This window comes from Sapajus apella, unplaced genomic scaffold, assembly GCF_009761245.1.
Source record: "Sapajus apella isolate SASKATOON/1434 unplaced genomic scaffold, GSC_monkey_1.0 scaffold9, whole genome shotgun sequence".
NCBI lineage: Eukaryota > Metazoa > Chordata > Mammalia > Primates > Cebidae > Sapajus > Sapajus apella.
In genome coordinates this window covers 19509892-19527508 of record NW_022436949.1, presented here as the reverse complement: position 1 = coordinate 19527508, position 17617 = coordinate 19509892, and the positions used below count along the sequence as shown (strand labels likewise).

At 36.6% G+C, this 17617-nt stretch overlaps 1 protein-coding gene across 3 annotated transcripts in view; it reads right to left on the bottom strand.

The window, feature by feature from the left end:
- The window catches only part of PIBF1 (progesterone immunomodulatory binding factor 1), a 228488-nt gene that overhangs the window by 209295 nt on the left and 1576 nt on the right, over positions 1-17617 (bottom strand). For all 3 annotated transcript variants that reach the window (XM_032277352.1, XM_032277355.1, XM_032277353.1), the window contains exons 2-5: positions 17230-17528; positions 10568-10668; positions 7507-7705; positions 5051-5170 (exon numbers count right to left, since the gene is read on the bottom strand). In XM_032277352.1, the coding sequence (XP_032133243.1) occupies positions 5051-5170; positions 7507-7705; positions 10568-10668; positions 17230-17481 (672 nt within the window). In that variant the 5' untranslated portion in view covers positions 17482-17528. The remainder of the gene's footprint in view (positions 1-5050; positions 5171-7506; positions 7706-10567; positions 10669-17229; positions 17529-17617) is intronic.

The window sequence follows — 17617 nt, the reverse complement described above, 5'->3', positions numbered from 1 at the left end:
CATAAAATTCTCTTAATTTCCCTATTTTTCACTAGTAGCTCCTCATCTTCTCTCTCACATTTCAATGTTGAAGTGCCCTGGAGTTCAAGCTGTGGTCCTCTTCTCTTGTCTACACTCACTCTCCTCTGGTAATCTCATCCTGGCTTTAAATATCATCTTAATGCTGATGACTCTTAAGTGTATATCCTCTAAAGTTCACACCTGTACATCCACATATCTTCGACTGTACATCCAACACATCTCTCAAACTCAACATGTCTAAGATCCACACACTCTTTCGCACTCAAGTTGGCTTCATTCACGACCTAATCTCAGCTGAACAGAAATCTATCCTTCCAGTTATTCAAACCAACATTTTAAAGTGTTAATTTGACTCCTATCTTTCTTTAACATCCTCCATCCAATTCATGACTCTACCTTTTTTCTATTGGCTCCACTTTTAAAATAAATCCTGAATTTACCACTTGCACTACCACCACCTAGATCTGAAGCACAATCATCTCTCACCTAGATTACAACAGCCTCTTAACAAGTCTCCTTATTTCTATCCTTATAATAGCTGTACAGTCTATTTTTTTAAATAGCTCTACAGTCTATTTTTTTAAAATTTTTCTTTAAAAAAACATTATCCAGGACAATAAGAAAGTTTTAAAATACTCATTAAAAGAAATGCAATCAACAAAATGTTGTTGATGGTCTACTATGTGCCCATCAGACTGATACCTTAAATAGACTTGACCCTTGAACAATACAGGGGTTGGGGGTACCAACCTCCATACAGCCAAAAAAAAAAAAAAAACCCCATGTGACTTCTGACTCCCTGAAAACTTAACTACAAACAGTCTACTGTTGACTGGAAGCCTTACTATAACATAGTCTATTAGCACATATTTTGTATATGTATCATATACTGTCTTCTCATAGTAAAAGCTAGAGAAAAGAAAATTTTAAGAAAATCCTAAGAAAATACATTCACAGAACTGTACTGTATTATGGATGCTTTAAGTTTTACACAATCTGTTTACAAGATTAATGGTCTGTCCAAAATGGAGGCAACCCAACAGATGCAGACCTCAATCTGCAATTTAAGCAATTTAACTTTTCCTTATAATGTTATAAATTTTCTCTGCTGCTTAAGAGCTCTTCAAGCAACACTGGTGACACTTTATACGGCTCCCATGGAGTTATTCAAGGCTTACAGTTCTGCACTAAACATGATGAAAAACAATATGCCAGAACTGCCAGAGATCACTTTGTATTGCGATTCACATTTTACTGGAGAACTGCTCACGTGGAGATGATTAGCGTCATACAGCATTTTAAGTGGATATCCCAAACACTTGAGTTTACCAGAATAGCCAGAAGGATGGTAAGAAATTATTACTGCAGTAAAGTATGTACTACAGCTAATTTTACGCAGTTATGATTTAATACTGCATTTTTACGTTCGTTTACATTTCTCTCTCCCGAAAACAGCAACTTGTAAGGTCTGTTTGTATGCATGTTTTGACAAATTTTAACTTTTGATAATAGATTTGTGTGAATTTTATGGTAGTAAATGATAAAATGTAGTATCTATGTATATTTTATGCATTCATGACGTAACCTTTTCTTGATTTTTTTTCTATATTTCTAGGCTACATAGTTCATCTGTGAGTTTTTTCAAATTGTTACAAATTTCTAAAATTTTTTTCAGTATATCTACTAAAAAAAAAAAAAACCTATGTGTAAATAAACCAACACAGTTCAAACTCATGTTGTTCAACAGTCAACTGTACATGTCAGATCATGTCAGACCTCTTTCCAAAATCCTGCCACATTTCATTTTGCTTAAGGTTAAAATCAAAGTCTGTATGATGACCTCAACAGACTCACTACCTCTCTGATCTTAACTACAACTATTCTCCTCCCTTCAAGCATGCCAGTCATATTGGCCTTCTCACTATTCCACAAACACCAAAGTACATGCTTGCCTTTGCATTGGCTATTCTTGCTACCTAGAAGCTCTTCCCTGAGCTGTCTCAAGGAAGACAGCCTTGTTCTCCTTCTCACTTCCTCAAGGCTTTGTAAACTTTTAAGCTGCTTAATGAGACCTACTAGCCAAACCTTACACAATTCTGACAATGCTCTCTTTCCTGCTCTCCACATAGCACTCAATTCACCTTATCTTGAACTATTTTTTTCTTTTCTATATTGCAGTTATCACTTTCTGTCATACTACATCATTTGCTATTGTTCGCTTTCCTGTTTAAAACACAATATACATCCAAAAGATATCCTTTAAAAACATAAACTCCATGACGGCAGGGATTACTGTTTTATTTAACGAGGTATCCCAAGTACCAAGAATAATGCATGCCATATAGTGAATGCACAATACATATTTATTGAATTAATTTCATTCTTTATAATAATGATCATGTGTGTTAGGTGTTACATGTTATTATCCCTATTTTACAGATGGAGAAGCTGTTAAGATGGGAGACAGACAGGACTAAGATTTTATCCAACATCATCACATATTACCAAATTGCAGAGATGGAACTCAAACTATATCTTTTAATTCCTCAAATAATACAATAGTAGTAAATAATTTAATGAATCATTTCAAAAAATAAACTCCAGAATATGTGACATTTATTTTAATATTGAGTACTACTATTTAATGCTTACTACATCCTTACATAAAAGGTCTTTTATTTAAAATAAGCTGTTCAGCCAGACACGGTGGTTCACACCTGTAATCCAGCACTTTGGGAGGCCAAGGCAGGTGGATCTCTTGAGGCCAGGAATTTGAAACCAATCTGGCCAACATGGTTAAACCCTATCTCTATTAAAAATATATAAATTAGCCAGGTGTGGTGGCGCATGCCTGTAAGCCCAGCTACTTGGGAGGCTGAGTCATGAGAATCGCTTGAACACAGGAGGTGGGGGTTGCAGTGAGCAGAGATCCCGCCACTGCACTTGAGCTGGGGCAACAGAGCAAGACTCTGTCTAAATAAATAAACAAAGCTGTTTAATGGCACTGGTTTTGCTTTTTATTTAAAAATATTTACTTTATTCCTAGTGTTTGGTAAGTTGAACTGTACCTTGACAGAGCAGAAAAACCACAAACTCTAAGAATGGCCTTAGGAATCCATGTTCAAGAGAAATCACTCTGAGAAGTCCCAAATACTAAAGTAATTTAAAAAACGGTTTGATAGAAACAATGATAGGGAGCTCCTCTTGCCCTCCTACTACACAATAAGAGCATCCTTGAGGGATGCTAAGGTACCATAAGGTGCTATAGAACCAACTCTAAAAACTTGTCTAACTGCCTCTTCCCCAATAACCCCTGTATCACCAAAATCATCCTGGGCATTTTACAGAACCAACAGAGTAGAAATGATTTAAGCAAGACTACAAAATTAGAAAGTGGCTAAACTGAGGCTTTCTCTGTTTTCCACTATTTTGACTACAGACGAATTTTTTCAAAAATTGAGTGATCTTTCTAAACGTGCAAAACAGTTTACCTGCATAATAAGGCATGCAAAGAGAAGAAAAAAAAAACTGAAGCTTGGAGTAGGGACACGTCTGCCCCTGTAATTGCTCCTACTGATGTTACTGCTCCTCAGAGGAGAGAAACAAAGCTGAGCTTTCTTACTTTGCCTGTAATATTGGTTCTATGGTAAGACTTAAGTAAATTCTGTCTAGGACTAATAGTGCAGCAAAGAGAAGAATCAAAGATACAACTGAAATTATATTTATTTCTAGATAACATTATTGATTAAAAACTGCCCTTAAAATAGGGCATAAATGTTTGTATGCAACTTTGCTAAAATCATGTTCTTACTCTGAAACAGAAACACAGGCAATGCAATTAAATAAATGAACAAACTACTATTTTCTCCACTTGACAGAACAGGAAACATTAAATGACTTGGTAAAGGTCACACAGTAAATGAGAGTGTCAAAATATTGTCTAATGTTCTTTTTTCCTTATTTTTAAATATTGTCTAATGTTCTAATTCTGACCTACTAGAATTTAAACTCTTGAAGGGCAGACATTGCCTCTCCTGGGTTCACTGCCAGTACCCTAGCACGGCATCATGTACATCACTGGGGTTAATACTAATATCAGTATACATGCTCCAAATAAGTATTATGAGAGTTAACTGCATTTGACAAAGAAGCCAAATAAATAATAAATGGATGGTAGCTCTGTTTCCTATCACAAACAAGGCTAACTTGTAATGAGGAACTGCAGCAGACTCTATTTATAAACTGTAAGTGCTTTCCTTTCAGAATAATGAAATCTTTGAAGAAAAACAGCCACCCATTTCTAACTGTTACATGGTAGAATTAATCAATCTACCATTATTTTTTTCTTAGCAGACTATAAGATAGTATTCTAGGATATCTGGTCAATAATATAACCAAGTTAATGATTAGTCTACCCTTCTATATAAATGTTAATTATGATGACTATACTCATTGTCTAGGCTAAGATACTGTTGAAAATAAAGGGGTGCTATTAATATTTATTCACAGGAATAATGGCAACAGTCTTAGGCAAAACAGAACCTATGAGTCACCTTAGTTCAAAGTAAAAGTATTCTCCTTTTCTTCTTTCTTATGGCACTTGCAAGAGATCCCCTGCATATCTTGGCCTACATTTCTCGTTTCTTGCCTAAACTTCATGAGAAAGTGATGTTAGAAATAGAGACAAATTACTAAATAAATCCTATGTGCATGTGCCTCATCTGAATATAGATAGCAATTTTCAGATAGAGCCCATATTAGGATTTCAAAAGCAGTTGATTATAAAAATGACTTGCAACAATAAAAGCTCAACCATGAGACACATCAATAACACAGACTTATCTTGTCAATTTTTAAGATGACTACTTCCAATTTAACCTCCTTTCCATTACTTACGAAGAACTGCAGCAGTCACCATCCCATAGTCCAGCTTTTCAATCACTGACTTTTATATTCCTTATCACAAATCTGAGGGACTCTACAGAAAAAGTTCAAGCCTTCTCCCACCAGCAATCAAAACCATACACACCTCTGTCAACTGCTTCAGTTGGTCTTTGTTTGCACTTAATTCTTCTGCTAGGATGTTCCTTTTCACTTGCAGTTCACAGATTTCCTTTTTTAATGGATTCATTAGTTCATAGAACCGAACCTTGAAAAAGAAATTAAATTAATAAGCAGTCTTAAATCCAAATTAATGAAAACTGGCTAATTTGTAGTGCTCTCATTTATCAATAACGAAGAGAAATATTTACAAAACTAAAACAAGACAGTCATTAATGAACCCTAGCCGCTAATACTTTATACCAAGCCTTAATGTTCGATTAACTTCCCTCAAGTCATCATTAAAATCCGAAGACTTATAACTTCCTACCTTTGACAGTCTCTCCTCCCTTCTACTGACACTCCATTACTACTCATCTACTACTGCTCACTCCACACTATCTGCTTGTAAACTTCTGGAACATATCACAAATGTTCAGGAATCGTGCTCTTGCTGTTTCCTCTGCTAGAGAAGTTCTTCCTCCATATAAATGCATGTCTCCCTGTAGGTCTCTGACCAAATATCACCTTACTAGTAAAGCCTTCCCTGATTCCCCTACCTAATTTAAAGTAGCACTCTCTATTTTTTACCCCTGCTCTTTTCTCTACAGCGCCTTTGACAAACAGATAGTCTACATTATTTAACTTTTAAGTTATCGGCTATGTTGCTCCATTTCAACACAAGCTCCATGAGGGCAGGGATCTTTGTCTGGTTTATACACTGCTCTCTCCCCAATGCCTGAATATATAATAAGTACTCAATTAATACTTGATGAAGAGGTAAAGTCTATTTTTTATTTTCATCCCAGGCTTTTAGCAAAGCTTTACTTACTGCTGCCCCTGTAGTGGAAGTCTAACTAGAATGAATCAAGAGGCATCTTTCATGTCACTACTTCCATTTAGTTTAGGTCTCTCTTTCCACTCATACTTCTCTTTGAGGAATTTTCCTGTCCTACCTCAGTAAAGTGTTCCATCTGACAAGGTCCTATAAAACTAAGACATCATCAGCAAATTAGTAATTAGGGGATATTTATTATATGGGCATGCAATCTGAAACTCCTTAATATATGACTGTATTACAAGAATACCATTATTTGGTAGGAGGCAAATCTTAATATTAGCCCTCAATAACATGAATCTGCATATAATTAATTAGTTAAGGATAATACTGTCTGTGACAACAAAAGGTATAAGAAGGAATATTAACCAAACAGCAAAAATATGTGTAACTGCCCCCAGTAGGATAGTTTATATGTACTGTACATGAAGCCTCAAAAACAACTTATTTGTTTTGGATAGTACACTTTGGGCAGAAAAACTGTATTTGAGCCTTTTTTTAAAAAAAAAAAAAACAGCTGATCAAAAAGTAACTTCATTTTATCAGACATCAATAATCTGGAAATCTTTTCCCAATGAGAACCAAGAATAGCAACCACCACTCTAGCAAAAACAACAGGTAACAATTTTATGAGTTTACTATCTTCTAAGCACTATGCTCATAAGTATTTTATATACATAGTCATAGTTAATATTTACAATTAGCACCAACTGAAAGACACTGTTATTAACCCTTTTTACAGATGAAAAAATTCAAGCCTCTTAGGGTAAAATGACATCTATATATTAAAAATCAGCACTTCTCAACATACGGTTTTAGGATCTCAACTCTGACCTGCTCGCCACTCTGAGATCCTTTCAGGGAATACACAAGATCAAAATGACTTTCCTAGTAATGACTAAGATTTTTTTCCCCCTGTTTCATTCTCATTCTCTCATGACTCTTCAGTGGAATTTGCCAGTGGCTACATGATGTATGATGACAATATCACTCTTAAGGCCAATGGAATTGTGTGCTTACATATTCTTGTGTTTAAAAAATTTCTTAAAATTGCTAGTACAGTAAATTTGATAGATATAGCCCATATAAACAAACACTCATTGGGGTTCTCAATAATTTTTAGAGTGTAAATGAATGCTGACACCAAAATACTTGAGACCACTGCCATAGATTAATCCTAGCTGTTCTAGATTTGTGTAACCAGAGCTGCAATCAAGATCCTGAGCTCATCTGTCACCACAAAGTTCTTTCTCATCCTGTCCCTTTGTAATCACACCAGCTCCTCTCTCCCACTATCCCTAGCCAACCCCTGGCAACAACTAATCTGCTGTTCATAATTTTTCATTTTGAGAATGTAAGAAACCACCAGTTTATGATGATTCATTTATATGGACTATGTAGTTATTAACTTCAGAAACTTATGTATTGCTTGACTTTGGAGATCAATGGTCATGACCCTTTAAAATTTGGATCGAAGCATCATTCACCACCCATGGCCATAAAATAATGTATCAATTTGGTACTACAAAAGTAATGGCTACTATATAAATATTAAATTTTAGTCCAAAAATATATGTAGTATTTAAAAAGGGATATAAGATACTTACAGATACATATTCAGGAATAGAAAGCTGATCTTCAGGAAAAGCTTTTAATTTAGTATACTGCTCTTCTGTCAACTCAAAGTCACGCAGGTTTCGACGAACATCTCCAGCTTTTTCTCTTAGCTGAAGATTAGTCTCTTCTAGTTGTTTCTGTCTCAATAAAATGGTTTCCATTTCTTGTTTCATTAATTCTTGATATTTGCTACATTAGGAGAGAATTTATGGGAGGCCTTAAAAAAGTTTTCGATATTTAATTTTCTCATAGTTCCCTATTTATAGCAACATAAAGTTCTCAAAGCCTGATAGTATTTTTGGATCCACCTAAATGCTTATTTACTAACTCCAGCTAAATGCTTATTTACTCATATTAACCAGTTAAATATGAAACAACAATTCCATACTAATTATTAAATGTGTAGCCATATAAACTATTAAACAGAGATTTGATATTCTTAAAAAATTATTTCAGAAATTCAAATTATAAAATTATATATTTCTTCTGCTTAAGGTTTATTGTTAAACATCAAGGACTCTACTTACCAAGTAATTTTCATTTCCCTTTTATCCTGACACTTCAAGGATATCTCTTTAAGATGGTAAGAATGAACCACCATAAAGTATTCACTCAACCAATGAGGTAATGAAAACAGTAATCTGCACATACTCACCATTCTCAAAGAATACATGTAGCAGACATTATTCTTAGTTGCCTAATGAAAGATTCTGATCAAGAAGGGACAATCTGATGTTATTAGTCTGTTCTCATCCTGCTAAAAAGACATACCCAAGACTAGATAATTTATAAAGGAAAGAGGTTTAATGGACTCACAGTTCCACATGTGGGGGGAGGCCTCACGATCATGGCAGAAGGCAAAGGAGAAGCAAAGGCAGTCTTACATAATGGCAGACAAGAGGGCTTGTGCAGAGGAGCTCCAATTTATGAAACCACCAGACCTTGTGAGACTTATTCACTATCATGAGAACAGCATGGGAAAGACCACCTCCATTACTTGAGTACCTCTCATCGGGTCCCTCCAAGGACATATAGGAATTATGGGAACTCCAATTCAAGATGAGATTTGGGTGGGGACACAGTCAAATCATATTGCTGATTTTCTCCTTCCCTAGTATATCAATCCATTAACAGACAAATCTGCTTTTATTTCAATTTTAAAACAAATGAACAAACAAAATCACAACTCCTGACCCCATTGCACTTCCCCCTTTGTTAGCTACCCCTTGGAGCAAACCTGCTCAAAAGTTGTCTATACCTGCTGTCTCCAAATCCTTTCCTCTTAAACCCATGGCAATCATATTTTTACTGTCTCTAACAAAATCTCAATGACATCTAAATTGCAAATGATCAATTCTTAGTTCTTTTCATCCATGATCTAATGGTAGCACTTGACACAACTTATTTATCTTTCCTTGATACATTTTCATCACCTGCCTTCCAAGATACCACACTGTTCATTTTTCTTCTATTTTACTGTAGTTCCTTCTCAGTCTCCATTTCTGCTTTGTCTTAATGTTGGAGTGCTTGGTCCCCTTCTCTGTCAGTACACACTCCTCCTTGGGGAATTCATCTAGTCTCATGACTTGAATACTGTCTATAACCTGATGATCCCCAGATGAGTACCACTAGACCAGCTTTTCATATACCTCCACATGGATTTCTAACAAGAAAACTCGAACTTCACATGTCCCAAACTGAACTCCTGCTTTTTACCCACAAAACCTTTTCTACTATGATTTCTTCCTTCTTAGCTGACAGAAACTCAATTTTTTCATTTGTTCAAGCCAAAACTGTTGGTGCAATCCTTGACTCCCCCTTTTCTCTTAAGCCTCACACTGAATTCATCAGCTCTGCCTCCAAAATATATTCAGAATCCCACTATTTTTTTTTTTTTACCACCATCAGCTATCAAGAGTTTTTTACTACAATAGACTCCTAACTGCCCTCTTAGCAGCATCATTCAATCTGATGTTTGTCTTATACAATTAGATTAGAAGGCCTATTATTGAATGCCTTGGTTCTCAAAGTATTGGTCCTGGACCAGCAATATCTGTATCACCTGGGAACTTGGTAAAAATGCAAATTCTCAGGACTTACCGCAAATTAGAATCTCTGAGGGTGGGATACAGTAGTCTTTTTTAACAAGCCCTCCAGGTGTTTCTGATATATACTGAAGTTTGAGATCCACTAATCTAATGTTATAGTGGGTGACAAAAAGTCTGATAATTTTTTACAATGTCAGTTAAGTAGTAAAATCTTAAAAAGAGAAAATACACCTATTTTACACATTTACCTCTAATTAAAACATAGAAATAGAAATAAACATTTACATTTTTATATAGGAGTCAGATATCTTGAATACAGAGGTATTTTTGTGTGTGTGTAAATCATCATTTATAATTTCCAACTTCAATTTCTTTACAATAGCATGAGATCCTAAAAGACATTTACCAAGAAATCTATGAAGGTATCTTTTATGGATCTGTTTGATATTTGCGCTCAATCTTTAAATTTGTGTTGTTTATATTTAACTTCATAATTTAAAAATTCCTTTTATTGAAACTTTCCAAAGAATTTATGTCATTGTTTACATAATGTTTAATTAAGCTAAATAAGTATAATTGCCATAGGCATATTTGGGAATAAACAACAGACTTTTGATAAGCCCACAACTGAGCTTGAGAAAGTATGCAGGCATAATAGAAAGCACTTCAAGCCAGGACAGTCCAACTCGCCATGAGAATCAATCAGTATGTTGAGCAATAGAAGAAAGGTTAATGGTAGTCGCTTTAGAGAGCTTCCTTCGTCATACACTGTTTACACTCACCAATATTTGTTGAATGAATGTTGAATTTTGACTTTCAGTATTTTATGTACTATATCAAGTATCCTACTTTTTTTGTAGTCTAGATGTAAAAATTCTTGCTATCTCTGACTTAAAATTTCTCTATTTTAGCTTACAATCACAAACATGTACAGGCAATAAAATTACCATATATATATATATATATATATATATATATATATATATATTTTAACTTTTCTTACCTGGCATCTTTCTGTTGAAAAGTCAATTGGTTGTCTAATCTCAATGACAGCAGCTGCTTCTGGTGAAGTGCATCATTAAGTTTCTCCTCCAATTCTTCAATCTTAATAAAGAGAAAGAGGTAAATTATATGTAAAATTTTCAAATCTGTCATAAAGAAAAACTTTCAGTTACCATAGTAAACATATTTTAAAAACACTTAAAAGAAACAGGCTAAAAATGGACAGAGGGACCAGTCACAGGGGACTGTAATTCCAGCACTTTGGGAGGCTAAGGAGTTCAAACCAGCCTGGGTAACAAAGTGAGACCTCATTTCCACAAAACAATTTTTAAAATTAGCTGCATGTGGTGATGTGTGCCTACAGTCTCAACTACTTGGGAGGCTGAGGTGGGAGGATCCCTTCAGCCCAGGAGATTAAGGCTGCAGTGAGCCATAATCTTGCCACTGTACTACAGCCTAAGCGAGAGAGAGAGAGGAGGGGAGAGGGGAGAGGGGAGGAGGGGGAGAGGGGAGAGGGGAGAGGGGAGAGGGGAGGAGAGGGGAGGGGGGGAGGGAGAGACCCTGTCTCAAAAAAACAAAAACAAAAAAAACAGGATTGAGGTTTTGTTGTTTTTTTTTTTAAATGGTTGTATCCACAAACTACAAAGACTGTTTATGTTGATGCCTTGCTCAGGTAATTATTTCCAAGCCAGACACCGAATATATATTCCAGATCTATACATCTGACCATTACACATCTTCAACTTCCAAACAAAAGGAATAATCAACCTCGCCTAATCCTGTATTCCCTCTCTCTCTCTGGCCTCTAAAGCAAACAAAACAAAAAAACAAACGTGACTCATGTCTGATACCTTAGTTCTTCCTCAGTGCTCATTCTGATCCGAAATCAGTATTTTGTTGTTGAGTTTACTTCATGAATAGCTGTTAAAACAGTATCATCCTTTTTAATACCCACTGAAAAGTCTTCAATTAGAACCTTATCATCTCTCACCTGGACTATCATAATAGTTTCTTCATTGGTTTTCCTGCCTCCAGTTTTTTTTTTTTTTTTATTGTACTTTAAGTTCTGGGGTACATGTGCAGATCTTGCAGGACTGTTGCATAGGTACACATGTGCCATGGTGGTTTGCTGTCTCCATCTCTCTGTCACCTTTATCAGGTATTTCTCCCAATGTTATCCCTCCCCAACCTCTCCACCCTCTGCTGTCCCTCCCCTAGACCACATCGTGTGACACGCCCCTCCCTGTGCCCATGTGTTCTCAATGTTCAATACCCACTTATGATTGAGAACATGTGGTGTTTGGTTTTCTGGGCTTGTGTCAGTTTGCTGAGAATGATGGTTTCCAGATTCATCCATGTCCCTACAAAGGTCATGAACTCATCATTTTTTATGGCTGCATAGTATTCCATGGTATATATGTGCCACATTTTCCTTGCCCAGTCTATCATTGATGGGCATTTGGGTTTCTACTAGGTCTTTGCTATTATAAACAGTGCCACAATGAACATACACGTGCATGTGTCTTTATAATAGAATGATTTATAATCCTTTGGGTATATACCTAGCAATGGGATTGCTGGGTTAAATGGAATTTCTATTTCCAGATCCTTGAGGAATTGCCACACTGTCTTCCACAATAGATGAACTAATTTACACTCCCACCAACAGGGTAAAAGCATTCCTATTTCTCCACATCCTCTCAAGCAACTGTTGTCTCCAGATTTTTAATGATCGCCATTCTAACTGGCATGAGATGGTATCTCAATATGGTTTTGATTTGCATTTCTCTAATGACCAGTGATGATGAGCATGTTTTCATGTTTGCTGGCTTCATAAATGTCTTCTTTCAAAAAATGTCTTGTCCATATCTTTTGCCCACTTTTGAATGTTGTTTTTTTCTTGTAAATCTGTTTTAGTTCTTTGTAGATCCTGAACATTAGTGGTTTGTCGGGTAGATTGCAAAAACTTTTTTCCCATTCTGTTGGTTGCTGGTTCACTCTGATGATTGTTTCTTTTGCTGTGCAGAAACTCTTAAGTTTAATTAGATCCCATTTGTGTATTTTGGCTTTTGTTTGCTTTGCTTTTTGTGTTTTAGTCATGAAGTCCTTGCCTATGCCTATGTCCTGAATGGTTTTGCCTAGGTTTTCTTCTAGGGTTTTCATGGTGTTAGGTCTTATGTTTAAATCTTTAATCCATCTGGAGTTAATTTTAGTGTAAGGCGTAAGGAAGGCATCCAGTTTCAGCTTCCTGCACATGGCTAGCCAGTTTTCCCAACACCATTTATTAAACAGGGAATCCTTTCCCCATTGCTTGTTTTTGTCAGATTTGTCAAAGATAAGATGGTTGTAGCTGTGTGGGGCTATTTCCGAGCCCACTGTTCTGTTCCATTGGTCTATATCTTTGTTTTGGAACCAGTACCATGCTGTTTTGATTACTGTAGCCTTGTAGTATAGTTTGCAGTCAGGTAGCATGATGCCTCCAGCTTCGTTCTTTTTGCTTAGGATTGTCTTGGCTATGTGGGCTTTTTGGTTCCAAATGAAGTTTAAGGTGGTTTTTTCCAGTTCTGTGAAGGTCAATGGTAGCTTGATGGGGACAGCATTGAATATATAAAGTACTTTGGGCAGTATGGCCATTTTCACGATATTGATTCTTCTTAACCAGAGAATGGAATGTTTTTCCATCTGTTTGTGTTCTCTCTTATTTCCTCAAGCAGTGGTTTGTAGTTCTCCTTGAAGAGGTCCTTCACATCCTTTGTTAGTTGTAATCCTAGGTATTTTATTACCTTTGTAGCAATCGTGAATAGGAGTTCACTCGTGATTTAGCTCTTTGTCTGTTATTGGTGTATAGGAATGCTTGTGATTTCTGCACATTGATTTTGTATCCTGAGACTTTGCTGAACTTGTTTATTAGCTTAAGGAGATTTTGGGCAGAGACGATGGAATCTTCTAAATATACAATCGAGTCATCTGCAGACAACTGACTTCCTCTTTTCCTAATTGAATACCTTTTATTTATTTTTCTTGCCCGATTGTTCTGGCTAGAACTTCTAATACTACATTGAATAGGAATGGTGAGACAGTACATCCTTATCTAGTGCCAGTTTTCAAAGGGAATGCTTCCAGTTTTTGCCTGTTCAGTATGATATTGGCTGTGGATTTATTGTAAATAACTTTTATTATTTTGAGATACATTCTATCAATACCTAGTTTACTGAGTTTTTAGCATAAAGGGCTGTGTACACCTTGAACTGTAATTTGGATTTGTTACACTAGAGAGCCTGTCACGCATGAATCAGCCAACATTTCTATAACATAAAGCTTTCACCTAAAAAGAAGCAAAGCCGTTGACAACCAAGCACAATGCAAGTTGAAAACAAATAATAAAAGAGGTGTCTGAACAAAATATAAGTCTGGATACAGTATATAGGTGGCACTGAATAAAATGTTTGTTGACTGAGTGGGTGAACTAATGAATGGGAGATAATCTCAGGTTTCTTCAATGAGTTGCCCTAAAGATCTGGAGACGTGAAGGTAGATAACTTCATGTGAGTAATAAATGCATAAAGAGTAAGGGAATAGGAATGGGAAACCACTGGATGCATGGATAGACTACCAAGTGGCCTAGGCTAGGTAGGTGACTATAGAGCACCTAAAAGAAAGTGTTTGGACCTTCAGTTGTGTGGAGTGCAGGCTTTAAACTTCCTAGGTTTGAATTCTCTCTGGCTCCATCACTTTCATCTGAACGGCCCTGGGTATGCTATTAACCACCTAGTGGTTTTGTTTTATCAGAGCAAAATGGGGTTCAGACATTCATTTAAGAAACAGCTGGGTACTTACTTTGTGACAAGCACTGTTTTAAGTGCTGGAAATACAACTGTGAATGTTAAAACATCCCTGTCCTCACGGACCTCATAGTTTATTCACACACAAATAACAAATAAATTCAGTCCAATGGCCATAAAAGGCAAAGAAAATGGGCTGGGCATGGTGGCTCACATCTGTAATCCCAGCACTTTGGGTGGCCGAGGCAGGTGGATCATGAGGTCAAGAGATCGAGACCATCCTGGCCAAATGGTGAAACCCCGTCTCTACTCAAAATACAAAAATTAGCTGGGCGTGGTGGTGAGTGCCTGTAGTCTCAGGTACTTGGGAGGGTGAGGCAGACGAATCACCTGAACTCGTGAGGCAGAGGTTGCAGTCAGCTGAGATCACACCACTGCATTCCAGCCTAGTGACAAAGCAAGACTCCGTCTCCAAAAAAAAGGGCACAGAAAATGAATGGGATGAATCATATGCGGATACTATGTTAGGTGATAAGATAACAACAGCTAATATTTATTATGTGCTTATTTTTTGTGTCCCCCACCAAAACTTGTATACTGAAACTTAATCACCAATGTAAGCAGCAGGAAGTGGGGGGCCTTTGGAGGTGATTAGGTTATAAGGGTAGAACCCTCATTGTTGGATTAGTGTCCTTATAAAAGTGATCCCGGAGAGCTAGCTCACCCTTGTGCCATGCATGTGAGGACACAGAAATAAGGTGCAACCTGGGAGAGGGCCCCCACCAGAACCTTACCATACTAGCACCCTGATCTCTTAGATTGCCTTGTTTCCAATGGAAAATAAATTTTTGTTGTTTATAAAGCTACCCAGTCTATGGTATTTTGCTATAGCTGACCAAATGGACTAAGATACTAAGTAACAGGTACTATCTAACTTACTGTACGATTCACTTAATATAATAGGTCAAGAAAAGCCTCCTCCTCTAAAAGTACCTGTATCTCAAAGGGTTGCTGTGAGGCTTAAATGAGGTAACACCTGAAAGTTCTTAGAACAATGTCTGGCACAGCATAAGCACTCAATAAATGTCAGACATTCGTATATATTTTTAAAGTTTACATGAACTGTTCTTTACTTGATCAAGATTGAGGTTTTGGATTACTTTCTTGAGAGACAAGAATTTTGTGGGTACACAAAAAATAAGCACATGATAAGTATTAGCTGTTGTTATCTTATCAGCTAACATAGTATCCTCATCTGTTTCACTTCATTTTCTGTGCCTTTTTTTTTGAGACAGAGTCTTGCTTTGTTGATAGGCTGGAGTGCAGAAATTTTCCAGTGGCAGGATACTGAAGTATGTTGGCATACATAGACAAGAGCTAAAACAGGAGACAGACTCAAGAGAGATAATATAAGTGAAACAACGAAATGTGGAGGTAGAAAGAACTGGAACAAGAGGAAAGGTGATGGGTTTAACACAGAGAAGATAAGATGTTCCCAGTGACAGTACAGAAAGAACGCTTCTGTCTTTCTGAAATCGCTGTAAAGTTCTTATAGCTAGTGACAATATACAAGTCTTACATCAAATCCTGTAACTGTAGATAACCACGTACGGACAAAAAACAATGACTAGAACATCTTTTACTTGCATGGCAAACATCATTTGCTAAAGACTATAGAACCTGAATTTATGCATCTTATTATGACAAAGTAACTATAAAACAGAAAGACCGACATGGTATCTAGCAAATAGAAAGGTACCAAAGAAAATCCCCAGAGCAGAGGTCTATACAGAATTAATAACATTATTTTGGCTGGTCAGTTATGGTGGCTCATGCCTGTAATCCCAGCACTTTGGGAGGCCAAGGGGGCCAGATCACCTAAAGCCAGGAGTTCGAGATCAGCCTGACCAGCATGGCAAAACCCCGTCTCTATTGAAAATACAAAAATTAGCCAGTTGTGGTGGCAGGCGCTTTAATCCCAGCTAATAGGGATGCTGAGGCAGGAGAATCGCTTGAACTCAGGAGGAGGAGGCTGCAGCAAGCCGAGGTCATGTCACTGCACTACAACCTGGGTAACAGATGTAGTAGATTCCATCTCAAAAAAAAAAATAAAGAAACTTTGATTCTCCCTATCAAAGCAGTCATATCAGTTAGTGCTAAATGAAGCAGCAAACAACATGATGAGAAAATACACTTAAGAAAATATACCTCCACTTTGGGAGGCCAAGATGGGTGACTCACCTGAGGTCAGGAGTTTGAGACCAACTTGGCCAACATGGTGAAACCCATCTCCACTTAAAGAAAATACAAAACTTAGCCAGGTGGGATGGCAGGTGCCATCGGATGATCCAATTGAAAGATAAAATTGTGTGTATTTGTCATGTAAGACATAATGTTTTGAAGCATGTGTACATTGTAAAATGGTTAACCCTAACTAATTAACAAATGTTTTACCTCACATAGCTATTTTAGTAATTAGAACACTTAACATTCACTGTGTTTTTCCAAAATATAATATTTTTCAAGATTGCAATGCCATTAACTATAGTCACCATGCTGTACAATAGATCTCTTGAATGTATTCCTCCTATTCAACTGTAATTATGTAACCTTTGACCAACATCACCCCAATTCTCCTTCACCCCTAACTATGCCAGCCCTTGGTAGCCACCATTGTACTCTCTACTTCTATAAATAGCAAAATTACTTCAAGGCTGTACTTGTCAAAAAATATAAACATATCATTTCAAGTTCAGATAATGTATGTGTGTATGTGTGTGTGTGTGTGTGTGTGTGTGTGTGTGTGTGTGTTTAATTCTTATTTACCTGCAGTTTGAAGACAATAAAGCATATAGAAAACAAAATTTAAACCTGATCTTACCTTTGTAAGATATTCCACTTTCAAATTGTCGATCATCATATTTTTCTGGGATAGCTCAATTTTTAGTAACTGAATATTATGAAGCAATTCTTTTCGTTCAATTAGCTGCCTGGTGATTTTGACTTTACCCTCTCGCTCTTCTGATGAGGAAATATCATCCGTAGGAACTGTTGTTTCTAAACTAATATCTTCAGATTCCAGAGAACTAGAGATGTTCACTTTTTTTGACTCCTTTGAAATTTTTCGAGACATTTTTGTTATTATGGATCAGTTTTCTTCTCCAAATTGATTTTAATATTCTGTAGGTTAAAAGACAACATTAATTTTTTTTTTTTTTTTTGAGACGGAGTTTCGCTCTTGTTACCCAGGCTGGAGTGCAATGGCGCGA